The sequence below is a fragment of the Manis javanica genome, chromosome 15 (genome assembly GCF_040802235.1).
Source record: "Manis javanica isolate MJ-LG chromosome 15, MJ_LKY, whole genome shotgun sequence".
In the NCBI taxonomy this organism is placed as follows: domain Eukaryota; kingdom Metazoa; phylum Chordata; class Mammalia; order Pholidota; family Manidae; genus Manis; species Manis javanica.
This window is the reverse complement of record NC_133170.1, coordinates 61,283,767-61,311,056: the sequence shown is the minus strand read 5'-3', so window position 1 is coordinate 61,311,056 and position 27,290 is coordinate 61,283,767. Positions and strand designations below refer to the sequence as shown.

The following is a 27,290-nucleotide window of genomic DNA, read 5'->3' as shown; positions in this document are numbered from 1 at the left end:
GCAGCAGACATTTTCTCAAAAATCAACCAGGTCAGCTGGTAACTTCATGGAACACAATTCAAGTATATTTCTGCCAATATAAAATCAGTCTTTTCAAATGAAAAATAGAATTTTGGAAAACTTGTATTTGCTGCTGTGATGTTTGCAGCTTCCCAATACTTAAGATCAATGGCAATATTAATAGGTATGATTTTTCATATTGTAGAATGAAATATGTCAGCATCTGAAAGCTCTGCATCAGTCAGTGAAGCAGGATTTTCCAAATGACCAATGCATGATGTTAAGATATACGATACAATAGAAAAAGTTCCTTTGCAAGGTTCCAGATCGCACACTGCAGCTAAACTATCCCTTGTTTACCTTGTACTAAGAATATCCACAATAACCTGTTAAGTAACACCCTATCCTTTTTCCAGCTACCTATCCGTGTGAGGTCAGATTTTCTTTATATACTTCCACAGAAACAACATATGTAACAGATTGAATGCAGAAACAAATAGGAAAATCCAGCTGTTTTCTATTAAGCCAGACATTTAAAAGATCCCCTACTCAGTAATTCAGAAGATAAATTTTCATTAAAATGTCACTTGTTAACATACTCAAACATAAATCTTTGAGTAAAGTGTAAATTAGGACTTTTACCATTTCGGAAAAGCGGGAACCTTAGGACACTTAATTTTTAGCTCAATATTTAGCATTCATGCTTTCAGGCTATTGCTTTTCATTACCGTGCGTTGGTTAACCAAGGCGTGCAAAGCCCAAGGACCAGGTGGCAGCGCCTGCGCGTCATGGCTGTGCTCAGCGCAGTCCCGCCCGAGCGGGAGGCACTCCGCAGAGCCTTCTGGGAGTCGTAATTGTTCTGCTCTCGGGCCGCAGTAACGCATTTCCTGTGCGCCCCTAATAGCTGCCGTTGGCTGGATGCGTGCTGGGAGACCGTAGTTCTGCGTTTGGCGTCGGTTACCTGTCGCAGTTACCTGAGCTGGGGCGGGCGCCACGAAGTCAACAGCGAGGACGGTACAGATCTGGCTGCTGATCCGGGAGGTGGAGACAGTCTTTCTTTATCCCTCTGCTGTCCATTCAGGAGTTGGAGCCACGCGCCCCGAATTCTCCCCGTTTCAGGTGGCGGGACCATACGTAGGCTCGTCTGTCTCACTCCTTACTGCCCAGACCAGGAACGGTGTTCTGACCCCATCGCGTGTATGTTGGTGGGAGACGGACGTGGGGAACCCCGTGGCTGCGTGAGGGAAAGCGTCTCGGCTGCGGGAAGGGAGGGTGCGGGGTCCTCGGGCTCTCCCTCTGTGGGGCCAGGAAGGTCTTCTCTGTTCACGGTTGGGAGCCGAGGGAAGACCGCTTACCTCACGGTTCTGTCTTCTCCAGCAGTCCTGCCACCCCCGGGGGGCGCTCAAAATTGACCGTGGGAATGGCCACCAGGGTTCGGACAGCTGCTATCTGGGTGAGTAGGGTTTTTTCTCTCCTGTTAAGTCGTCCCTGAATGCTGGCGTGTACACACATTCCATGTCTTCCACAGTCAGAGCTGGCGGTGAGCTCCCTCTCCACCTCTCTTCCAAGCCAGTAGTACCCCTGTAGCAGATATTAGATCCTTCAGGTATGTGTCTTTTCATCAGACTTTTAATTTGCTCCTTCTTTGTTTTATGACAATTTTGTACCCCGAACTTTGAGTTAAACAAGAGGTAATCACCCATTTTTTCAACACATTTACTCGTTTTCTATGTGTAAGGTCTTTGGGCCGCATTTGGGAAACTATTGTTTATTCGCCTATCAACGGTTTCATTTCTTTTGTTTTCTGGACCCTGAAGCAGATTCTAATAGTGCAAAGATAAGTTGTATATGGTCCCTGCCTTGGAAGAGCAGTGGTTTGGTGGGATGGTGGACAAGAAAGGTATAGGTGCAACGACAGTAGGCACTCTGAGGACAGACAACAAAGAATCAGTTTTGGAAGTAAGGACTCTTAAAGAAATTCTGCAGAGATTTTAATAAGAGATGTTTACACTGAGGTTTGAAAGATAGATAAGGTGAACAAGGGACTGAAGTTCAGCCTAGAAAAAGGAAGCAAGTTGCACATTTTGAGGAGCTTGAAATGGCCTAGTATGTTGGTGAACTTCGAACACTTTAGGGTTAGGGGTTTGTAGGTGGTGGTGGTGGTGGTGGTGGTGGAGTGTATGCTAAGAAATGAGGCCAGAGCCATGCTAGAGACCAGATTACAGAGGGATTTGAGAATCACATTAAACATTTAGATTTTATCCTCTAGGGAAGAGAGACTTGTTGAAGTGTTTCCCCAGAGGAATTTTGGTTGGAACAGTCTGCAGTAGGCAAGAGAAGTCAAGGGTTTCAGTAAACTACTGGTTTTGAGGAAAGAGATGGTAAAGAGGCAGAAGCAACTGGATTTGATAACTAGTTGGGTGCTGATGGTGAGGGAGCCAGAGGAGCCAGGGATGACTGCTGGAGTTCTCTGTGGACCTGCATTGGGTACCATTCACTGAGTCAGGGAAGACTATCAGAATTATTACTGAGGGTGTGGAGATTTCTGTTTCATATGGTGCTAGTGGGTAAGTGGGTAGGTATGTGTCTCATGAGAAGGGTCTAGACTGGTTACACTGATTAGGTGTGGCCAAATTAGCTTAAGAAGAGTGTATACTGTGAGAAGAGGATGGAGGAGAGTGCTCAGGGAATTGACAAGGGAAGGCAGTGGAGAAGGGGCTGGAGATTGAGATGGAGCCCAGTAGAGATGAGAGAAAAAGATTTGTGTTTCAAGTTGAAGGAAAAAAAGGTCCTCAGAAATGGTTGCCATGTGATATACCCCAGGAAGGTCAAGTAACATTAGGTTGTAAAAGTTTAAATTGGATTTAGTGGTAAGTGGTGGATGTTGCTGGTAATATTTCCAGAGCAGAATGTGAGCACGTATGTATGCTGGGCAGGAGAGGAAAGAAAAGGAGTGGAGTAGTGGGAACAGTGGTTGACTGTAGAAATGGGAATGAGGCAGTAGGACAGTGATGCAGGCTTAATTGCGGTGCTCTGCTGTGACGGGAAGAGAGTGAGAGACTCAGGAAAATCTAAAGGTACCTTGGTACAAAATCCGTCAAAAAATCAATGGATATACTAGTTATAAATGTTGTGCCCTGTTTCCTTGAGTCCCCCATGTGGAGCCGCAGTCACCAGACTCAGTCGCGAGATGCAAGAGCAAAACAGGTCTTTATTGCTAGTTCGAACTAGGGTCTCAGTGGCCCATCAGAACACAGGACTCGGTCTGAGACCTTGAACAAAGTTCCCTTTTTTGCTTTTATACTTTTGGAACAGTTAGGGGCTTTCCAAGGGGGGTGGTTTATTGTGACCTTAACTGATTGGCTGAGGAGGGTCAGGGTCTTGTTGCACAGGTTGCTGGGCATGGTTTCCGTGGGAATGGGCGTGGCCTGAGCGGGAAACTTCTTACTCAAGATGGAGGACACAGAATAAAATGGAGGCAGGGGTCATGTAGGGGACATAGTTATTCAATATGGAGGGCACAAAATGGAGGCAGGGGTTCCACATTCCCCCCCTTTTTTTTTGTGCCTGGGCATTCTTGTCCCACTATGGGTCTACATTCAGTTGGTGACATTGGTGGTGATGCAGCTTCAGCTTAAGGGGGTTCTGCGGGTGCATTTTCACTGTCCACTGTTCCCCAGCAGGTGCGGGTGTGTTCTCTGGGTTGGCTCACTGGACAAGCGAGTAATGGATCTACAGCCCAATGCCGTCTACCTTAAGGGCTGTAGGGGTAGTAAGGAGTACAACATAAGGCCCTTTCCACCTAGGTTCTAAAGTTTTGGAACAGTTATGTTTCATCCACACTTCTTCCCCTGGTTCAATGTCATGTTGTGCTTCCTGGTGGGTGGGTCTCCCCTCAATAGCTCATAAGAGGGGCCATACCTCTCGGTGTACTTCTTGCAGCCTCTTTAAGGCCTCCTGAAGGGCCGGGGGTCCCAGGGATTCAGGAGTTGGGGCTGAGTGGGGTAAGATAGGAGGGGGGACCCCGAACATGATCTCAAAAGGGGTCAATCCTAACTGATAAGGCGTGTTCCGAGCCCGGAACAGGGCAAAGGGAAGGAGGGTCACCCAATCTCTGCCAGTCTCTAGTGCCAATTTAGTAAGGGTCTCCTTTAAGGTCTGATTCATCCTCTCTATCTGTCCTGAACTCTGGGGGTTGTACTCACAATGCAATTTCCAATCTACCCCCATGTGGGCAGCCACCCTCTGTATAGCCTCTGCGGAGAATGCTGGTCCATTGTCTGATCCTATAGTCGAGGGCAGGCCATAGCTAGGCATGATCTCTTCCAGTAATTTCTTACCCACTACTAGTGCTATTTCTCTTGTGGTGGGGAATGCCTCCACCTACCCGGAAAAGGTAACTACTAACACTAGCAGGTACCGGTACCCATATCGGCCAGGTCTCACCTCGGTGAAGTCCACTTCCCAATGTTGCCCTGGTGCGTGGCCCCGAAGGCGAAGTCCTGTGTGTGTCCCTTTAACTCGGTCCGGTTGCATTACCTGGCATGCAGTACATGATCTCAAGAGAGCCTGTATGTGGGCCTTGGCCCCCGGGATCCGGATCTTGGCTTTTTCTAAGAGCACTCGAGTCTTCTTCTCACCCAGGTGGGTAGAGGAGTGCAAATTAGTTAGTATCTGGTTCCCCAAGGCCTCAGGTAATATTAGCCATCCGTCTTGGTCTCAGTACCATCTGGAGTCCATTTTCTCTATCCCGGGCTATCTCTTGACCCACTGCATATCTGAGGAGGAGTACTCTGGGGTGAGGGGAAGGGTCCCCATACCTGGCGGTGGTATTTGATGCAACTGTAGCCCGAAGACTTGAGATGTCGCGGCTTGTCGGGCATCCTCATCAGCCCTGTGGTTGCCTAAGGCCTCTGGGCTGCCTCCCTTTTGGTGCCCCAGGATGTGGACTGCCGTTACCACCCGGGGTTCACGTACAGCAGCCAGCAGGACCCCAACTTAACTTCTCGGCGGGTAGTTCATGGATAGCACTTAGTGCCCGTGGCCCCCTATACCCAGCTCTTCTGGGAGGAAATGGGTCCAGCACTCCGAGTTGTGACAGAGTGTTGAGCCCCGGTGTCCACCATAAAATGCATTGGTTCCCCCTCAATCTGTAGAGTTACCCAAGACTCAGGGAGGGGGCTCGAGTCCCGACCCCCTCAGTTGCTGTCTTCTCCTGCATACATCACCTGATGTCTAGGGGCCTCATCGGGTTTTTTGCCCTTTGCGTGGGGTGTGAGGACGATGCCGGCGAGGGCACTCATTCTTCCAGTGCCCCATTTCTTTGCAGTAGGCACACTGGGTGGGTCCTAGTTTTCCGGGAAAAGGCCCCACTTTTTCTCTATTCCAAAATAAGCTGCCATTTCCTGGGCAGGTGAGGAGTAAACCCCTCTTCCTTTCTCCTGTCTCTCTCCCTTTAAGGGGCCCGAGGAGCCTCAGGGCGGACGGCCATCCTGGGCCCCCAAGTGGAAAATGCGGGCTAGTTCCTTTTGATTTTTTCGGTTTTCTTCTGCCCTAACTTTCCTCTCTTCCATCTGGATCCTGTCCTCTCTTTCTTCGGGGGTTTCTTGGTTGTTGTAGACCCTCTCTGCTATTTGGAGTAGGTCTTGTATAGTCTGCTCCCCGAGTCCATCTATCTTCTGTAGTTTTCTCCTGATATCAGGGGTGGCCTGGTTAACAAAAGCTAAGACTAAGACGGCCCTTGTCTCATCTGTTGAAGGGTCTAGGGGAGTGTATTGTCTAAATGCTTCCATTATCCTTTCATGGAAAGCAGCAGGGCTCTCATGGGGCTCCTGTCTAACAGAATTTACCTTGGCCAAATTAGTGGGCTTCCTGGCGGCCGCCCAGAGACTGGCCATCAGAGTCTGCCGGTAGATTCAGAGACACTCCCTACCTTCTGCCATTTTGAAATCCCAGTTGGGGCACGTTAAGGGGAATCCTTCATCGATGAGGTGAGGCTGTATGGTGGGTCAGCCGTCTATGCCTGGCACCAGTTTGCGAGCCTCTGTCAAGATCCTCTCCCTTTCCTCTGTGGTGAAAAGTAGCTTGAGGAGCTGCTGGCGGTCCTCCCAAGTAGGACTATGGGTAAAGAGGATAGATTCTACTAGGTCAATAAGACCCTGGGGTTTCTTGGGGAAAAAAAAAAGGGTGGGGGCGCATTTTGTGTTTTCCAATTATAGAGATCACTAGAGGAGAAAGGCCAGTATTGATAGTTACGACCCCCATTGGGCCTCCGGAGCCTGATTGCTCGGACCAGAAGGGCTTGGACGTTGGAGTCATCCGAATCCATGTCCATGGAGGCAGAGGATTAGCTAGTCTGGGGTCTACCCCTGGTAGCTGTCCCTGGGTGGGGAGGGCCCGATTGGGTTCAGGGTCCTCCAGAGTTGGACTGCCAGCCTGTGGATATGGGGGAGGGAGAGGCAGTAACGCTGGCGCAGTGGGTTGGACTGCTTCGGCCTCCAAATCAAGAGCACTAGGATAGTGGGGCGACTCTGAGAGGACCTTGAAGCCTGTCGACTTCTTGTCATCCGAGGTGGTTGCTATCATGGTTTGGACTGCTGGGGGTGGCAGCCCCGGGGGGGGGGGGCGGTAGGTGCCATGGGAGTGGGTGGAAAGAGAAAAGGTTTAGCCAGCAAGGGGGATTCTTAACAAGGTACTGCCAGGTGAGTATGTAGGGGGCCTGGTCAGGGTGGCCTCTGGGCCCTGGGTCCATGACTCTGTCTCGAACCGCCTGAATCACAGAGAGGGCGAAAGATACCTCTGGGGGCCATGCCACACCGAAGGCGGGCCATTCTGCGGAACAAAAGGTTATGAGTTTGCTCTTCCAGACTTCCAAACTAAGATTACGAGCCTCGGTTCTGAAATCAGAAAATGGTCAGTCATGAGGGTTAGTGGCGAAGATTGCCCTTGCCCCATAGTTGGATGATGGCTGTGAGAGTAAGAGTGATAGAGGGAAAAAGTCAGAACTGGCCAGACAACAATGACAACACAAAACAGGACAATATGACTAACAGAAGTAAATAATAACAACACAAATCAGGACAATAAGACTAACAAAACCAACCAAAAAACAAATTCTCCCAGAAGTCTGACAGAAATATCTTTCAGTTAGTCTTCTCTCTAGAGAAGACTGACCCCAGAGACCCAGGACCATTCGCTATGGTCCTGAGCCTGCAACAGCCTCCCAGCGCATCCGCTGGCCCCGGTCTTACATTGCCCTGTACCAGACGGAGGCAGATCCTGCTAGGACTTCTGCCCCCAGAGACCCATGAACTAACTGTTCGCTAAGGTCCTGAGCCTGCAGCAGCCTCCCAGCGCGTCTGCCGGCCCCGGTCTTACGTTGCCCTGTACCAGATGGAGGCAGATCCTGCTAGGACTTCTGCCTCCTCTATTCCAGCTGGCCTGCGGCTGGCGTGACTAGTCACTTCCAGATTTAATAAAGACCTTACTCGGTGGCTGGGGCTGCTGCTCCTCACGGGGATCCCGGATGAGCCCCCAAATGTTGTGCCCCGTTTCATTGAGTCCCCCGTGTGGAGCTGCAGTCACCAGGCTCAGTCGCGGGATGCAAGAGCAAAACAGGTCTTTATTGCTAGTTCAAACTAGGGTCTCAGTGGCCCATCAGAACACAGGACTCGGTCTGAGACCCTGAACAAAGTTCCCTTTTTGCTTTTATACTTTTGGAACAGTTAGGGGCTTTCCAAGGGGGGTGGTTTATTGTGACCTTAGCTGATTGGCTGAGGAGGGTCAGGGTCTTGTTGCACAGGTTGCTGGGCATGGTTTCCATGGGAATGGGCGTGGCCTGAGCGGGGAAACTTCTTACTCAAGATGGAGGACACAGAATAAAATGGAGGCAGGGGTCCCACAATAAATAGTATCTATTTAGAAAAGATAGTGAAAGAAATTCTATCTACAATAACTGTAAAATAGGTAAAATTACTACAAACCTAAGAAATGCAGAGGACTTATATAAAGAAAGCTTTACAATTCAGTATTGCTAGTCAGCATTTATATAGCGGTTACTGTGTCCCAGCATGGGTCTAAGCACTTTAAAATGAAAATTTAATCTTCATCGAGACCTCATGAGGAAGGCATTCATGTTAGCCCTGCTTAAAGGTGATGAAAGTGCAACAAAAAGAAGTACAGTGACCTACCAAGATCACACCACATATGGGTAGCGGAAGACAGATTCCAAACCCATGCAGTCAGACTGGTGGCTCTCAGTCTTAACACAACAGAGTACATACTCAAGGTAAAGAACATCCTGGTAGACACAAACCATACACTTTGTTTTTGAAACATTCACCCATTGTTTCATTGTCCACATACTATGGAGCACCCACCATGTGTCAGGCCGCCTTCTAGGTCTTGGGCATGTTGTGGTGATCAGGACTGACAAAATCCTTGCTTTTGCGTAGTTTGCATTCTTGTGAAGGGAGGCAGATGACAAGCAAATGAAGAATCTTATCACAGGTAAAAAGAAAACATCAGAGTTGTGTTATACGCAGTTAAAATTAGTTACTGTGAAAGATTGTGTGCTTGAGAGAGGCTCCACTGAGGAGGTGATGTTTAAGGCCAAGGTCTGAGTTACAAAAGCAGGCCAGCCTTGGGAAGAGCAGGTGGAAGAAAGTGCAGGGTGGAAACAGCCATTGCTATTTGTTGAGTTTGAATTCACAGCAAAGGGAGGTGAGGTTTGGAAGTGACATTTCACTGAGGCCTGTGAGTCACTAGGTCCCTGTTCTTCCCTGTGAGGGTGCTGGGCAGTTACTGGCAGGTTTTGTTTTTTTTCACCTGCTTTTAACTACCTTTACTGTTGACACTCCCCTTAAATGTGTTGTTACAAAATCAGTTACATTGAATCTCCATTCCTAGGTGCTCAGAAAGATTTTCAAAAAGTAGCTCACATGCAGACTTGCAGACACTGAGAAGTGGCTCATGATTACCATGGGGGAGGGGTTGGGATGGGTTGGAGGAGAGGGTGAGGGGGATAAAAAGGAACAAAAGTTCTCAATTGTAATATAAGTTGGTCATGGAGCTGGAAGTGCAGTGATTCTGTAACATCCTCCTATGTTGACAGATAGTAATTGCACTAGTGGGGGTGAGGATTTAATAATAGGGTAACTGTTGAACCACTGTGTTGTATACTTGAAACCAATATGAGATCATATAGAACCTATACTTCAAAAAAGGAAAGTAGCTTACATGCTTTTCTTCTCTGAGGTCCCAGTATATCTTATATTTTAGCTTGATTACTTGGGTACTATATTGTCAGCTCTTTTGAGAAGAGTTAAAAAAATTCTATAACCGGCATCTTTGGTTGTTTTCAACACAAGGCTTGGTTCAAACACCCAAGCCAGCCATTCCTGGACATGCTGTCTCTTCAGAGTTCAAAGGCATGTTCAGACCTCAACTCTAGGTTATAGAGTAAGTTTCTTAATCTCTCCAAATCTGAATTTACTAACCACTGCCTAGGAGAGTTGTGAGGATTGAAGGAAACCATTCTCATCAGTGCTTGGTCTGTTACCTTACACCAAAATAGAGTCGGTGGATCTTGATTGTAATGTTCTGTAATTTAAATTGCTGACCTAGACAGTATTCATTCATTATCGAAATCCCCCCAACCTTATCATATATGTCACTCCATTTTTTCTACAAAAATTTTTATTATGAATATTTTCAAATACACAGAAAAGTGAAGGGATATAAAATGAAATCTCATCTACTCACTACCCACTTTCAAAATTTATGAAAATTTTGCCACGTTTCCTTTCCTTTATTTTAACAGAAGCATTTTAAAGCAGATTCAGTCCTCATACCCTTTTACCCTGCACACCTCATTCATTAAGAGACAGGCATTTTCTTACATAACTACAATGCCACCATCTCACTTAACAAAATATTTCCTTTGTATTACCTATCCAATATTCAAATTTCTGTTTATTTTTTAAACATTGGCAAATTCAAATCAAAATTCCAGCAAGGTGCACATTTCTTATTGTTACATACTTGAAGTCTCTTTTAATCCAGAGTAACCCATCCTTTCTGTTTTTCCCCAACTCATTTTCTAAAGATGCTGAGCCCTTTGTCCTATAGAATATCCCACATTTTAGATTTATCTCTGTTTCCTTGTGGTAGCATTTAACTTGTTGCCCATTACCAGTATTTCCAGTAAACTAATTTAGCTTTAAGCTCCTTCATACTCATCTCCGTTTTGGGCAAAAATACTTCACAATTCTTTTTTTTTGTCACCTCAGGAAGCATATGTCTGGTTGGGTCACTTTAGGTGCTGCAAAGAGTGATTGACAGGTTCAGAGGGTAACATGGTAGAGTTGTAAAGTTTCCCATCAGCCTTTTCCAGCAGGTTCATCCATTAATGATCTCCCCCTCAGCCTATTATTTCATAAGCATTTACAAAGTGGTGCTTTTCTATTGCTATCATTCTTTTTAGCTGAGATTTTTTTTGTGAACAATTTATAGAATTTCCCTCTAGAACATGTCTTCATCAGCTAGAACTCTTTAGGTACCTGAAAGGATGGGGTGCCTTGGGTTTCTCAGGTTAACTCTGTATTGGTGAATTTAAAATAGAGCTGTGGGAATAAAGCCCAGGAAGGGAAAAGCAAGTGGTCAGTCAAGGGAGCAGTTATTTGGTCACCTAGGGCTTTCTAAGGAGGACTTCTTGGGCCTGGTAGCCTGGCTCTATACCTAGTTGTTTAGCTGTGGCCATCTAAGGACAGGAGGATCTAAGAAAAAACTGGCAAATAGTCCTTGTGTATCCAGGATGGAAGTCTTTGAAATGGATGCTTGGCAATTCAAAGCTTATAATGTCAGGCACTTACATTTTAGTTTTTAAAAAGCTGTCAGGTGTTTACACTATGAGAGGTCATCTGTGTAGTAGCATTTATCAGTACTTCATTCCTTTTCATGGCTGAATAACATGGCTTTGTATAGAAATACCACATTTTGTTTATCCATTCATCCATGGGTAGACATTTGAGTTGTCTCCACTCTTTGGCTATTATGAATAAAGCTGTTACAAACATTTGTGTATGAGTGTATGAACATATGCTTTTGATTCTCTTGGGCAGGTACGCAGGGATGGAATTGCTGGGTAACACAGTGATTCTGTGTTTGACATTTTCAGGAAATGCCAAATTGCTTCCAAAATCGTTGCTCCATCTTACATTCCCAACAACAATGTGTGAGGGTTAAAAAACCTTACTCTTGCATCTTTTTGTCATATGCTAGATGCCTTGGTTCCTAACAACAGTAACATAACTGTCATATCCTACACTATACATAAAATGGTTTTAAAATAACAGTATATGTCACTATTAACAAGCATACCAAATGGTTCTGTGTATCTTCATAAATCATTTGATACAAACAACACAAGCTAATACCATGTCATTAAGGTCAGAAAAATTATTTGTGTAGTTATGTTTCCATTAATAAATATATTTGTTTTGATATTTATTTTTACCTTTATGGGTTGCTCTCCCTCCTTTTTTGATCATGGAAAATATTTACATATTCAAAAGTAGAAAAATTGTGTAATGGTGCATTCAGACAAGCCTTGTGTCCATCCCTTCTGTCCTGTTTTTTTCCTCCCCAAGAAGTAACCATTTTTACAGTTTCTAGTTCATCTTCTCATTGATTTCTTTTGGAAATAGAAGCAAACACACACATACAACTGTGTGTGCTGACTCAGCAATGAGCCTTTTCAGGAAGCCTCTTTTTCTGCTTTTAGTCCTATGTGTTGTAGGGCTTTACATGCCTCGCTAGTGTGTTTCTTGCACATTTACGTCTTGTATTTTGTTGTTAAAATTCCCTCTTCTGATCGAATAGCCTCTCCTCCCTTCTCCTTCTCATTCAGTGTTCCTGCTTGCTCTCTCCCTTGGTCCTTCCACTGCTCATCAATTTGATGTGTTTCCATTAGCTTTCCCTCAGAGCAAAGGTCTGTGCTTCCAAAAGGACTATTTGCCAGTTTTTTCTTAGATCCTCCTGTCCTTAGATGGCCACAGTCCTGTTAGGTCACGTAGTGCCTTTAGGAATTTTTTTTTTTAGTCACTTCAGCTTTGAGCCTGTGAGGCATCACTCAGATCCCATTCGGAGGAAGTGCTCTCTGGTTGGGGGCACACGTCTCCTGGTGACTGGAGAATTGCAGTGTGTAGCCTATCAGAATCTTTTCTCATTTCGCTCACTTCCTCTGCTGGAATGGCCCATTGCCAGAGGTTTGTGAGGAGATCCTGTCATCTAGGTTTTGTCTGTCTGTTATAGATGTCTTTGGGCTTTTTCTTTTACAACTTTGGTGGATGTCTTTTGTTTTCACTTGGAGTTTTGGGAGATTTAAAAACTAGACTGCTACTTTGATCTCAGCCTATTCTCCATGTTTCAACAACCACGAAAATTAAGACTCAGTGAGAGAGATTAAGTGAATTGTCTATGGACATCTGTATAATGAGAGAAGAAACTCTGAAACATAACCTGTTTTGTTGAAAATCTATTACTTATGTACACCTTGGCTAAAACAGTTGTCTACTCCTTAGCTTCTGGCATCATGTTAGGTAGGTTGGCTGCCCTAAGTTGTGTAAAAATTTCAGGGTCATTTTGCACTTTCAGGGTTCCTGGGGACCTATGCAAAGCCTTAGTGGGAGACTGTCATCATAGTGCTGGGGCCCCCATTTGCATTTTATCTTGCTTCTGCCCTCAGTGGAATTGACCACCCAGCCTGGCCTCAGGTGAGCACGTTCACCATTAAGAGAGACCAAGAGGGGCCAGAAGAAATACACCTGCTTAAGTGAGTTTGCTCTTGAGTCTACAGGTCCCACCTCTCCAAGAACCAGACAGCTCATGCCACAGGATCAGGAAGCTGCAAGGTCAGGAATCCATCCTGGGTCAAGGGACTCTTGACCAGAGGCCTCTCATTGGAGGACCCAGGCAGAGACCTAAAAGTCAAGTTCTAGAGTGGCTGTTTATTTCCCAAGAACAGCTGAAAACCACAAAGTCCCGAGTGAGTTGCTTGTTTATTTTCCCACTTCTTTTCTTTAGTAATTTTTGTTTGTTTGGTGGGGAGAGGGGTGCGGTCAAAGGGTTAAGTTAATCATTCCTCAGTTCATGGCCTTTTATCATTACTGATTTGTGTAAGGTCCCTATCCACTTTTACTGACATACTTCTTGTTTTCCCCATATTTTATTTCCATCTCCTTAACCACCCCCCAAAGTTATTTTTTGTGTGTTTACAAAGTGTGCATTATTATTGCTGTGTATGTATTTTTAATTTCTGTTAATGGTTTATGCACATATGGATCTTGCCATATTGCTTATATTTTTCATTAAGTACTTGGTTCCATTGTATCCTTTTTCTCAATTTGAATTTTTAAAAATGGGTTGTACTTTTGGTATTATATTGAAAATCTCATCACCCAAAGCAGAATACACACATTTTTCCTTTATTTTTCTCTTGAACATCTATAATTTGAGCTTTCACATTTAAGTCCATGACCTATTTTTAGTTAATTTTTGTGCATAGGGCACTGGATATGTGTCAAGGCTCATTTTTTGTGTCTATGGATGTGCAAGTGTTCCAGCATCATTTGTGGAAAGATTACCTTTTCTCCATTAAAATGCCTTTGTGTCTTTGTTTAAAAAAAAAAAGACAGTGTTTGGGCCTGTTTTTAGGCTGTCCTGTGTGTTCCACTGATCTTTCTATCTGATCTTTCATAGCATCACACTACATCGATTTTATAGGAAGTCTTAAAATGGGCAAGTAGGGGTGCTCCACCTTTGTTCTTCAGAATTGTTTTGGCTATTTTGTTTCTTTGCCTTTCCATATTAATCATAGAAGAAAGAGCTGTGGACAGCTACAAAAAGCTCGCCAGGATTTTAATTAGAATTACAGTGATTTTGTGAATCAAATTGAACTTACATCTTAATACTAAGTTTTCCAATCCATGAACGCAGTGTATCTTTCCATTTTTTAAAAGATATTTGTGATTATTTTTTAAAACCAGTTTTTTATAATTTGGAGCATACAGATCCTGCACATATTTTGTTTTATCATCTTTGACATTTTTAAGTGAACAATTCACTGGTGTTACATACATTCCAATTGTGTGACCATCACCACCATGCATCTCCACAACTCTTTGCATCCTCTACAACTGACACTCTACAGTAACTCCCCATTCCCCCCTCCCCACAGCCCCTTGCAACCACCATTCTACTTTCTGTGTCTATGAATTTGACCACTCTAGATAGCACATATAAATGGAATCATACAGTAGTAGTCTTATGTGACTGGCTTATTTCACTTGATATTATGTCTACAAGGTTCATCCATATTGTAACACACTGCAGAATTTCCTTCCTTTTTAAAGCTGAATAATATTCCATTGCTTGAATATCCATTAATTCAGTGATGGACACTTGAATTGCTTCCACCTTTTAGCAATTAGGAATAATGCTGTTATGAACATGGAGGTACAGATATCTCTTTTAAGACTCTGTTCAGTCTCTTTGGGTATATACCCAGAAGTGGAGTTACTGGACCATACGGTAAATCTATGTTTAACATTTTGTGGAACCACCATATTGTTTTCCATAGTTCTACACCATTTAATAGTCTTACCAACAGTACACAACTGTTCCAGTTATTCCATATCCTGTCCAACCCTTGTTATTTTTTATTTTTTTGATAGCCATGTTAATCGGTGTGAGGAGGTATCTCATAGTTTTGATTTTCATCTCCCCAATGATTAGTGATGTTGAATATCTTTTTTTTGTGCTTATGGGCTGTTTGTATGTTGTCTTTGGAGAAATGTCTACTCAAGTCCTTTGCCCATTTTTGAATTAGGTTTTTTGTGTTGAGTTTTAGTTCTCCATATATTCTGGATATTAATCCCTTAAAAGATGCATACCTTCAAAATATTTTTTCTTATCTTTGAGTTGCTTTTTTAATATGTTGATATTGTGTTTTGGTGTAAAAAAATGTTTAAATTTTCATGAAGTCCAGTTGGTCAATTATTTTTCTTCTGTTGCGTATGCCTTTTGTGCCATACCCAAGAAATCATTGCCAAAGCCAACATCATAAAGCTTTTGCTCTGTTTTATTTTTTTTCTCTATGTTTTCTTAATAACAGTTTATATAGTTTTAGGTCTTACATTTAGGTCTTTGATTGATTTTGAGTGAATTTTTACATATGGTGTTAGATAAGGATTCAACTTCTCCTTTTTTCATGTGGATATCCGGTTTTTCCAGCAGCATTTGTTGAAGACTTTCTTCTCCTCATTGAATGGTTTTGGCATCATTGTCAAAAATTGACTAACTATGCTACGGTTTATTTTTGGTCTAGTTCTTCTATTACATTGGTGTATATATGTTGGTCTTTATTTCAATACCACATTGTTTTAATTACTATAGTTTTATAATTTTGAAATCAGGAAGTATAAATCCTCCAGCTTTGTTGTTTGCTATATTGGTTTAGATTCCTTGAGATTCCATGTGAATTTTAGGATGGGTTTTTCTGTATCTGCAATAACAGTCATTGGAATTTTGGTAGGGATTGCATTGAATATGTAGATCAATTTGGTTAGTATTGATATTTTAATGGTAAGTGTTCCAATCCATGAACATAGGGTATGTTTCCATTTATTTATGTCTTTAATTTCTCCCAGCAAAGTTTTCTAGTTTTCATTCTACAAGTAATTTACCTCTATGGTTATTAATTCTTATGTATATTATTCTTTTTGATGCCATTATAAGTGGAATTGTTTTCATAATTTGATTTTCAGATAAAACATTTCTTTCTATAGAAATGCAACTGCTTTTTGTGTGTTGACATTGTAAACTTCTACTTTGCTGAATTTATTTGTTCTAACCAGGTTTGTGTATGTGTGTAACCTGTAAGTTTTTGTATGTATTGGGTATATTGCCTGTGAACAGGGATAGTTTTACATCTTTCTTTCCTATTTGGATGCCTTTTTTTCTTTTTCTTGCCTAATTACTCTGGCTAGAACTTCTAGTACTCTGTTGAATAGAAGTGGTGAAAGTGAGTATCCTTGTTCCTGATCTGAGGAAAAACTTTCAGTCTGTCACTATTGGTAATGTTTGCTGTGATTTTACTGTATGGCTTTTATAATGTTGAGGTACTTTCATTGTAGTCCTAGTATGTTGAGTGTTTCTATTACAGCCATGGTATATGAACTTAATGTGCTACTGACTTTGATTGGCTAGTATTTTGTTGAGGATTTTTCCATCTATATTCATAAAGTGATATTAGTCTGAAGTTTTCTCATCATGTCTTTAGCTTTGGTGTCAGGGTATTGCTGGCCGTAAAGAATGAATTGGGAAGTGTTCCCTCTTCAGTTTTTTGGAAAAGTTTGAGAAAGATTGGTGTTAGTGTTTCTTTAAATATTTGATAAAATTCCCCAGTGAAGCCATCAGGTCCTGGAATTTTCTTTTTTGGGATATTTTTTATTACTGACTCAATCTCTTTACTAGTTTCAGGTCTATTCAGATGTTTTATTTCTTCTTGATTTAGTCATGATAGTATTTGTGTTTCTAGAAATGTATGCATTTCAGCTAGTTTATCCAACTGTATGGTGTGCAATTGTTCGTGGCACTGTCCAATAATCCTTTGAATTTCTGTAGAATCAGTACTAATGTCCCCACTTTCATTTCTGATTTTAGTAATTTGATTTTTTTTTCCTTAGTGCATCTACTTGAAGGTTGTTTCAGTTTTGTGAATCTTTTCAAAGAATCAACCCTTGGTTTCATTGACTTTCTGTGTTATTTTTATAATTTACAATTTCACTTACCTTTGATTTAATATTTATTTCCTTCTTTAAACTAGCTTTGCATCTAGTTCTTCTTTCTCTAATTCCTTAAGTTGTAAAACTAGATTTGAGCTTGCTTTGATTTGAGATGTTTCTTGTTTTTTTTTCTAAATGTGTTTATAGTTATAAGCTTACCCCTCAGTACTGCTTTTGTTGCATCCCATGAATTTTGATATATTGTGTTTTGCTTTCATTCATGTCTGAGTATTAACTAATTTCCCATTTGGTTTCTTCTTTGGTTCATTGGTTGTTTAAAAGCATGTTTAATTTATGCAAACTGTGAATTATCAATTTTTTTCCCCTTCTGATAATTGATTTCTAATAGAAGATACTTTTGTGTGATACTTATTCTTTAAAATCTATTAAGACTTAATTTGTGGTTTAATATATGGCTACCCTGTAAAATGACCATTTGCACTTAAGAAGAATGTGTATATTGTAGTTGGGTAAAGTGTTCTGTATATGCCTGTTAGATCTAGTTGGTTTGTGTAAGTCGTCTGTTTCCTTACATATATTCTGTCTGGTTAATCCATTATTGAGAGTAGTACCTTGAAGTTACACCAACTGTTATTATAAAACTGTCTATACACCAACTGTTATTATAAAACTGTCTATTTCTCCCTTCAGTTCTGTCAGGTTTTGCTTCATATATTTTGATCATCTGTTCTTAGGCATATAACTGTAATTGTTATATCTTCTTTCAATTTTGAAACTTTAATAATACTTAACATTCTTTGTCTCTTGTAACCTGTTTTGATTGGAAGTCTGTTGTGCCTGGTATTAGTTTAGCCATCCCTGCTGTCTTTTGGTTACTGTTTATATGGAATATCTTTATCCATCCTTTCACTTTCATCTGATTGTGCCATTAGGTCTAAAGCGAGTATGTTACAGACAGCATATAGTTGGGTCATGCTTTCTTATCTATCCTGCCAATCTGTCTTTTGATTGGAGAGTTAAATCCAGTTACACATAAAGTAAATACTGGTAGGGAGGGACTTATTTCTAACATTTTGCTATTTGTTTTCTATATACCTTACAGCTTTTTGTCCCTCAATTCCTGTATTACTGTTTTCTTTTTTGTTTCTCTTTTGATGTTTTCAAGATGTGTACTTTGTCTTTAGAAAATTTGATTATGTCTCTATGTGGGTCTCTGGGTTCTCTTTTGGAGTCTTTTGAGCTTCTTGAATGTTTGAATTCATGTCTTTAATCAAATTTATATTGTCAGTTTTATTCTTTTTGGCCATTCAAATAGGTGTGTAATGGCATCTTACTGTTTTAATTTGCAATTTTCTAATGATACATGATGTTGAGCATCTTTTCATATGCATATATGCCATCCATATATCTCCATGTTCAGATCTTTTGCCCCAGAAACTTGCTACCACTTACATCTTTGCTTTTTTTATTCTAGTGGTCACTCCTGCAGTAATCTTTCATGAACTCAGCCTGACACTTTGAAGTATGATTGTTAGCTTCCTCCTTTGTGCCCATGGTGTATTTTACATGTTCTTTTGTCTTAGTTTCTTTGACTCCCATCAGTATTTACATGTTTTTAACTTTGCTTTCCTTTGCAGTGTTGAATACTTCTTGTGGGTAAGACTGTGTTTCATCCATTTTTATGTCACTTGCACCTAGTTGAATACCTGGTACCTAGTATTGTCAAATGTTGTGTGAAAAGTTGACTGATTTAATGCATGTTGATAGGATGTATTCAGTAAATTTTTGTTTTCAAAGTTTACATACAAAGTTGAATGTAAAGGACATCCTAGGGTACCTGTTTTTGCCACAAACTCAGTAACGTAATTTGAGATTGAATGGCAATATCCTATTTCAGGAATCAGTGTCATTCATGGATGTGTTTGTGGACTTTACCCGGGAAGAGTGGCAGCTGCTGGACCGAGCTCAGAAGAAATTGTACAGGAGTGTGATGTTGGAGAACTATAGCAACCTGGTGTCCCTAGGTAAGTACCTCCCTGAAAGGAGTGTGTGTAACCTCCAGGCTTCCCCTTCTGGGTTGCTGGGGATCTTTTGTAAATTACTTAGTGATTTTGGACTCACATTTAGAAGCCAGATTTTCTTAGTTTTCCTTTGTCAGAATATGACAGTTGAACAATCTTTGCCAGAGTGCAGAAGGGCAGAGTCATCATGCCACCTCTAAACTGAATCTTGCTCATTCTGTGGGATCTTTGGCAGTTTTGGTCCAGGTTTTCTGATTTTCCATTCCCAGGGTATCAACACACCAAACCCAACATCATCTTCAAGTTGGAACAAGGAGAAGAGCTGTGGATGATGCAGACCCACATGCCAAGTGAAGGTCATCCAGGTGAGTGGTCAGGACATTTAGATCCTTTCCTTTTTATTCAGAACTGGTGTGAATGGGGATGTGATGTGCTTTTTTCTAAGCAAGCTTTTCTACTTTGCTTTACTGGGCGTGACTTTTATAACCCTCCTTTTTTAAATAGGTATATTGTAAAATCCCTCACACTTATATTCAGCAACCACAGTCCCAGCTTTCTTACTTCTGGAAACCTATAGGAGATTCTACCCCTTCCTTGTTTCTCCATGCTAATCACTTAATGTCTCCACTGTCCTCTTTTGAAGTGCATTCCTGCATCCTTGGATCATATCAGTTACCCTAAAAAGCCTTATTCCCTCCCCCCCTTATTCTAGTGACACCACATTGAACCCATTCTCACACTGCACAATGACACACTTCTCTGTATGCTTTACAGGTTGCTCTTGTTCTTCTCTCCAAAGGGGTCTTTTTTATAGTTACCACTTTCCTTGTATATTTTAACTTTTAAAAGACTTGCATTCTGAAGATCTAAGGTCTTTTTTTTCTCTAATGGTATTTGACAGCCCCACCCCTTTTTCACCTTCTTTTGGTACTGGGTTTGATTGGTCCATAAAGCATCTTTTCTGCATGTGTCACTCTTTTGTCTCTTTTTAAAGACCTAGAATTACCTCTCCCACTACTCCGTTGCCACATATTTTCTTCTTACCTTTCTGATTGTTCTGCTATGCTCTTAGTTCTTTTTTTCTGGTGCTGGTGAGCCAGCTTAAATCTCCTTTATATGATGCAGTTTTTACTAGTCTTGCTGTAGTTTGTTAGTATTCTGGTCCTTTAAAAAGAAATCTTTTCGTTTTTAAAGCCGCCATCTTCTCAATTCCCTCCCAGAACAAGACCAATATTCTCTCATTTCTTGATTGTTCTACTTAGCCAAATGTATTCATTTATTTCTTTTTGTATTAGCTCATCTTGATGTCATGTAGATTTCCTTAAGCATCTGTTTATTCTGCCACAAGCATAGTAGGATAGCAGTTAGCCTTTGTATCATTAGGATTGTTTCAGCTGCAACCTTTTTTTTTCTTTCTTTTTTTAAAGATAAGTTTTTTTTTATTAAGGTATCATTGATATACACTCTTATGAAAGTTTCATGTGAAAAACATAGTGGTTACTACATTTACCCATATTATCAAGTTCCCCCCATGTCCATTGTAGTCTTTGTCCATCAGTGTAGTAAGATGCCACAGAGTCACTACTTATCTTCTCTGTTCAGCTGCAACTTTTTATTAATCCTAAATTGGCCTGTTTAATAACCAGAAGTGATTATTACCAGACATCACAAAAAATCCTCAAGTGGGGCAAGTCTAAGATTGACTAAGTGATTAACTCTAAATCACCAAAGGTCTATCTGTACACTGCCATTCTAAGTATGTATTTTCCTCAGGTTACCTTCCCTCATGGTCATCTGCTGGCTATTCAGTTCCAGCCAACACCTGCAGATATGCCAGCAGCCAGTGGAATAAGGAAGACTGTTTCTTCCCACATGATTATTTTTTAGGAAGTGAAACCTATCCCAGGACCCTCAGCAGACTTACCCTGTTCAGTAGGATAGATTTTTAACATATAACCTTTGTAAATAAGACTCTAGTAAGGGAATTGGGACCATCACTGTTGGCTCAGATAAATCATGCTTTACCTTCTGGGGTTGGGGGTGGGGGAAGGGATTGAAATGGGTCCCCATTTCCCTAACTGAAGCACATAGCCTTAAGAAAGGGAGTGGGACAAAATCAGGTATGCTAGCCTAGGAAAAGGCAGAAGAACTCTTAGGTAGGCAGCACCGTCCACTTTCATCTACCTCTTTGGCTAGGAAGCATCCAGTAACACCATCCTTCCCCTCCATCCATCTTCAAAAATATTCCACCACTCCAATTTTCATTCTTATACTACATTCATGCAAATCTAGGATCCTTTTTCCCAGTCAGATCTTGTGGTAGTTCTTTAGGTCTGGTGACCTATAATTAAAGATAAGTTATCCACATTCAACCAACCAAATATTGAGGGTTAGAGAGAAGTACAGGGTAGGTACAATAGGAATCCCCATTTGGGAAGAGCAGTGACAGTGAACAACACATGGAAGTCACTGGTTTGCAGTGCACTATAGCCTGATCAGGCAGATTGTGCCAGTGGCCTCATGAGCCCTTGGTTCTGCTCTCTGAGCGTAATCTCCTTTTCTTTTGTGTTCTGTGACTAAACTCAAGGTGGTCTTTGGGGAGAATGCTTTCCTGTAGATTCAGAGTCTCAATTCTTTTGGTGTAGATTTAGTTCCCAGGGACTGCTTTTGCACCATAGCCAGTAATCATGTTTAATCCTTAAGCTGAAGAATTCCCATATTCTATTCTTGGAGTTAGGTATTCTTTTCTGATATCTTGAAATCTTTGAACTTTCTTTTGAGATACCATCTATAATATTTTGTACCATTATTGTTGCAAAGAGAATGCTCAACAGAAATGCATTAGATTTATTTGAAAATCAAATGAAGGAAGTCAGAGATGTCATTGTCAGTTTCCTATGCCTGTCTTCATTTTTAGTTATCCTTTGTTTTCCCTAGTTCTCAGGAGTTTGGGTGATACTGGAAACTAAAAGAATAACTTCATGATGTGACATTTTAAAGGCAGTTTTACGCTATACTGGGATCGTGTTATTATTTATAACATGATTATTTTCACTTTTAGACAAAGACTGTGAAATCGATCATATGGAACATCATCAGGAAAATAAAGGCAAGCTAGCAAAAGGCTTTGAATGCACTGAATTTGGAAAACTATGTCTTAATACAAAATATGTTTCTTCAGGACAAAAGCTTCATAAATGTGGCACACATGGAAAGATTTTGAAATACAGTACAGATTTCAATAGTAATTATGCTGCAAAGAAATATAATGGGTTTCATGCACATAGGGATTCATTCTTCCATTCTAAATCTGAGCAAGCTGTTATTGGAATAAAATACTTTGAAAGTAATGAATCTGGAAAAACTGTTAAGAAGTCACAACTCATAGGCCAACAAATGCATGTGGGAGGAAAACCTTTTGAATGCAATTACTGTGGGAAGGCCTCCAGTCGCAAGTCATACTTTGTAGGGCATCGGCAAACTCATGCTGAAGAAAAATTCTACAAATGTAATGGATGTGGGAAAGACTTCAGCAGCAAGTCCTACCTCATTGTACATCAGAGATCTCATACAGGAGAGAAACTCCATGAATGCAGTGAGTGTAGGAAAACTGTTAGTTTCAATTCACAGCTAGTTATACATCAGAGAACTCACACAAGTGAGAACTCCTATGGATGCTGTGAATTTGGAAAAGTCTTTAGTAGGCAAGACCACCTCATTTCACACCAGAGAACTCATTCAGGACAGAAACCCTATGGGTGTAGTGAATGTGAAAAAGCTTTTGCTTTGAAATCACAGCTGATTATTCATCAGAGAATTCATACTGGAGAGAAACCCTATGAATGCAGTGAATGTCAGAAAGCCTTTAATACAAAGTCAAATCTTATGGTACATCAAAGAACCCATACAGGGGAGAAACCCTATAGTTGTAGTGAATGTGAAAAAGCCTTTACTTTTAAGTCACAGCTTATTGTACATCATGGGATTCACACAGGAATAAAGCCCTATGGCTGCATTCAGTGTGGAAAAACCTTTAGTTTGAAGTCACAGCTCATTGTACATCAGAGAAGTCACACAGGAGTGAAATCTTATGTATGCAGTGAATGTGGCAAAGCCTTCAGGAGCAAGTCATACCTCATTATACACATGAGAACTCATACAGGAGAGAAACTCCATGAATGCAGTGAATGTAGGAAAACTTTCAGTTTCAATTCACAACTCATTATACATCAAAGAATTCACACAGGAGAGAGCCCATATGAATGCTGTGAATGTGGGAAAGCCTTCAGTAGGAAATACCAGCTAATTTCACACCACAGAACTCATGCAGGGGAGAAGCCCTATGAATGCAGTGACTGTGGGAAAGCTTTTGGTTTGAAGTCACAGCTCATTATACATCAGAGAACTCATACAGGAGAGAAGCCATTTGAATGTAGTGATTGTAGCAAAGCCTTTAATACAAAGTCAAACCTTATTGTACATCAGAGAACTCATACAGGAGAGAAATACTATGGTTGTAGTGAATGTGGGGAAGCCTTTACTTTCAAGTCACAGCTCATTGTACATCAGGGAGCACACACTGGGGTAAAGCCCTATGGATGTAATCAGTGTGGAAAAGCCTTTAGTTTGAAGTCACAGCTTATTGTACATCAGAGAAGTCACACAGAAGTGAAGCCCTATGTATGCAGTGAATGTGGCAAAGCCTTCAGGAGCAAGTCATACCTCATTATACACATGAGAACTCATACAGGAGAGAAACTCCATGAATGCAGTGAATGTAGGAAAACTTTCTGTTTCAATTCACAACTCATTATACATCAAAGAATTCACACAGGAGAGAGCCCATATGAATGCTGTGAATGTGGGAAAGCCTTCAGTAGGAAATACCAGCTAATTTCACACCATAGAACTCATGCAGGGGAGAAGCCCTATGAATACATTGACTGTGGGAAAGCTTTTGGTTTGAAGTCACAGCTCATTATACATCAGAGAACTCATACAGGAGAGAAGCCATTTGAATGTAGTGATTGTAGCAAAGCCTTTAATACAAAGTCAAACCTTATTGTACATCAGAGAACTCATACAGGAGAGAAATACTATGGTTGTAGTGAATGTGGGGAAGCCTTTACTTTCAAGTCACAGCTCATTGTACATCAGGGAGCACACACTGGGGTAAAGCCCTATGGATGTAATCAGTGTGGAAAAGTCTTTAGTTTGAAGTCACAGCTTATTGTACATCAGAGAAGTCACACAGAAGTGAAGCCCTATGGATGCAGTGAATGTGGCAAAGCCTTCAGGAGCAAGTCACCTCATTATACACATGAGGACTCATACAGGAGACAAACCCCATGAATGCAGTGAATGTGGGAAATCCTTTAGTTTCAATTCACAACTCATTGTACATCAGAGGATTCATACAGGGGAAAACCCTTATGAATGCAATGAATGTGGAAAGGCCTTTAATAGGAAAGATCAGCTCATCTCACATCAGAGAACTCATGCAGGGGAAAAGCCTTATGGGTGCAGTGAATGTGGGAAAGCATTTAGTAGCAAGTCATATCTTATTATACACATGAGAACTCATTCAGGAGAGAAACCATATGAATGTAACAAATGTGGGAAAGCCTTCATTTGGAAGTCACTACTCATTGTTCATGAGCGAACTCATGCAGGTGAAAACCCTTATAAGTGCAGTCAATGTGAGAAATCCTTCAGTGGAAAATTACGGCTCATTGTACATCAGAGAATGCACACGAGAGAGAAACCCTATGAGTGCAGTGATTGTGAAAAAGCTTTCATTAGGAAATCTCAGCTCATTGTACATCAGAGAACACATTCGGGGGAGAAACCCTATGGATGCAATGAATGTGGAAAAAAACCTTCTCTCAGAAATCAATTCTCAGTGCACATCAGAGGACTCATACAGGAGAGAAACCCTGTAAATGCACTGAATGTGGGAAAGCCTTTTGTTGGAAATCACAGCTCATTATGCATCAGAGAATTCATGCTGATGAGAAACGTATTAATGAATTAAATCTGAGAAACTCAAAAATCAATTCACAGGAAATAGCAAACTAATATAGAAAAGAAATTGTATAAGTGGAAAAATTTCACTGTATACCAGAAAACACATAATGGGTGGAAACATGAATGCACAGCATGTGGAAGAGCATCCACAGAAAGCTATTTTTAGATATTAAAAAAAGTAAATGCACACAGTAACCCAGTGAATTCAGTGAACTCCATGAAAGTTTTCAGCAGCAAGTCATACTTTTTTTTAAGTTTGTACAGGTGAGGAGCCATGTGAATGAAATGAATGTTGGGAAGTTGGTTTTAAAAATATGATACAGAGAAAATTCCACCAAGTAAGCAAATACAGAATACACTTTGAAATTTATAGTTTATTAAACATTGAGACTTTAATGAGAGAAAATATGAAACCAATGAAGTGCAGAATTACCAAAATTTCAAACACTTTAAGTATCAGAAGCTCATTTCTTGGAGAAACCACGCTATAAGTTAGGAAATTCTTAATCTGGAAATGACACACTTCTAGCAAAAAAGTGAGTGAAGATCTATAAATGTCCTAGCAGGAAGGCTCCCTTTACTACAATTTTGACTGATTTTGAAAAATAATGACCCTTACAAATTATTTTAAAGGAAGTTATGTTATAGATGTTCCAAACTTTTAGGAAGAAACTGTAGAAAATAATTATGTTAATAATAGAGATGTTCAAAAGTATATGAAGTGTTTTTTAGTGTGTAAATTAGTGTAATAATCAGGATAAGAAGAAAAACATCATAAGACCTACAGGGATATTTAGAAGTTATCTTCCTCTCTGTACTATGTGACTTTTGTGAAGTTTGGTATTTTACTTGTGAATACCACATATGACAGATAAATTAGATACAATGCCATTTCCAGGGATTTCTATTCTGAATAGCAACATTCTTTATAACAAATATAACTTGTTACTAAAATGACTTGTCAAATACTACAAACTTCAACACTACAATACTTCATACTACAAAGCTTTTCTGTTATTTTGTACCCGTTGTGAGTCTGGCAGCTACCTCTATAGTTGTATATACATCAGTAAAGTGCACATTTCATGTGTTTGTGTAGCTCCCTGGTTTATACCCTCATTTCCTTTAAGGGAATCACACTGTATGTAGTTATGATGGGAACATCACCTAAAGTGCCCTGCCAAGAAGTTGGCATGATCACCGAAGTAGGATGAGGTACTCTGGACTTTAAACTTTTAGTGGACTCCTTAAGTATAAAAGCAAGCTGAGCTTTTGTTCTCTGGTGGCATCTTGCTTTAATTATTAATTATTTCCCTCTATACAGATTACCCAGAATAGATTTAGTTTTCATTTTAGCATTCTAGTTCACTTGTCTTTTATTTGTGCTACATGGTATCACTTTAATATGTTTAAGTGATGCTACTAAAACATCTGCATGTAGCTACACAGTCAGGGTGATGGAAAATAAGAAAGGAATTTTACAAACAATACTACACACATAAATTTGACAACTTTGATGAGATGGGCTAAATTCTTTTTTTTCCTAGTTTATATGTCTTATTGTGAGTAAAAGTGAGCATTTAAGAGCCATTTCTATTTGTGAACTGTCAGTTCATATCTTTTACATATTTTGCCCAATGGCTTTTTTTTATTAAGGTATCATTGATATACAATCTTAATGGAGGTTTCACATGAGCAATAATTGTGGTTACTACATTCACCCATATTTTCAAATCCTCCCCAAACCCCATTGCAGTCACTGTCCATTAGCATAGTAAGATGCCACAGAGTCACTACTTGTCTTCTCTGTGCTACAATGTGTTCCCTGTGACCCCCACACACATCATAATGCCCATCAATCCCCTTCTGCCTCCCTCCCCACCAGTTCTTCCCCACCCCTCCCCTTTGGTAACTGCTGGTCCCTCCTTGGAGTCTGTGAGTCTGCTGCTGTTTTGTTCCTTCAGTTTTGCTTTGTTATACTGCACAAATGAGTGAAATCATTTGGTACTTATCTGTCTACCTGGCTTATTTCACTGAGCATAATATTCTCTAGCTCCATCCATTTTGTTACAAATGGTACGATTTGTTTTCATCTTATGGCTGAATAATATTCCATTGTGTATATGTACCACATCTTTATCCATTCATCTACTGATGGGCATTTAGGTTGCTTCCATTTCTTGGCTATTGTATATAGTGCTGCAATAAACATAGGAGTGCATCTGTCTTTTTGAATCTGGGATCTTGTTTTCTTTGGATAAATTCCTAGGAGTAGAATTTCTGGGTCAAGTGGTATTTCTATTTTTAGTTTTTTGAGGAACGTCCATATTGCTTTCCACAATGGTTGAACTAATTCGCATTCCCACCAGCAGTCTAGGAGGGTTCCCCTTTCTCTGCATCCTCACCAGCATTTGTCATTTGTCTTTTGGATGTTGGC

General features: G+C 40.8%; 1 protein-coding gene across 1 annotated transcript; it reads left to right on the top strand.

The window, feature by feature from the left end:
- Positions 1–1,064: 1,064 nt before the first annotated feature.
- On the top strand, positions 1,065–27,290 carry ZNF268 (zinc finger protein 268). The gene is given in 8 exon segments (XM_073222807.1): positions 1,065–1,197; positions 1,378–1,453; positions 12,857–13,045; positions 18,703–18,829; positions 19,096–19,191; positions 21,888–24,126; positions 24,128–24,698; positions 24,701–27,290. Coding segments are annotated over 7 exon segments (3,459 nt in total). The 5' UTR covers positions 1,065–1,197; positions 1,378–1,420; the 3' UTR covers positions 24,905–27,290.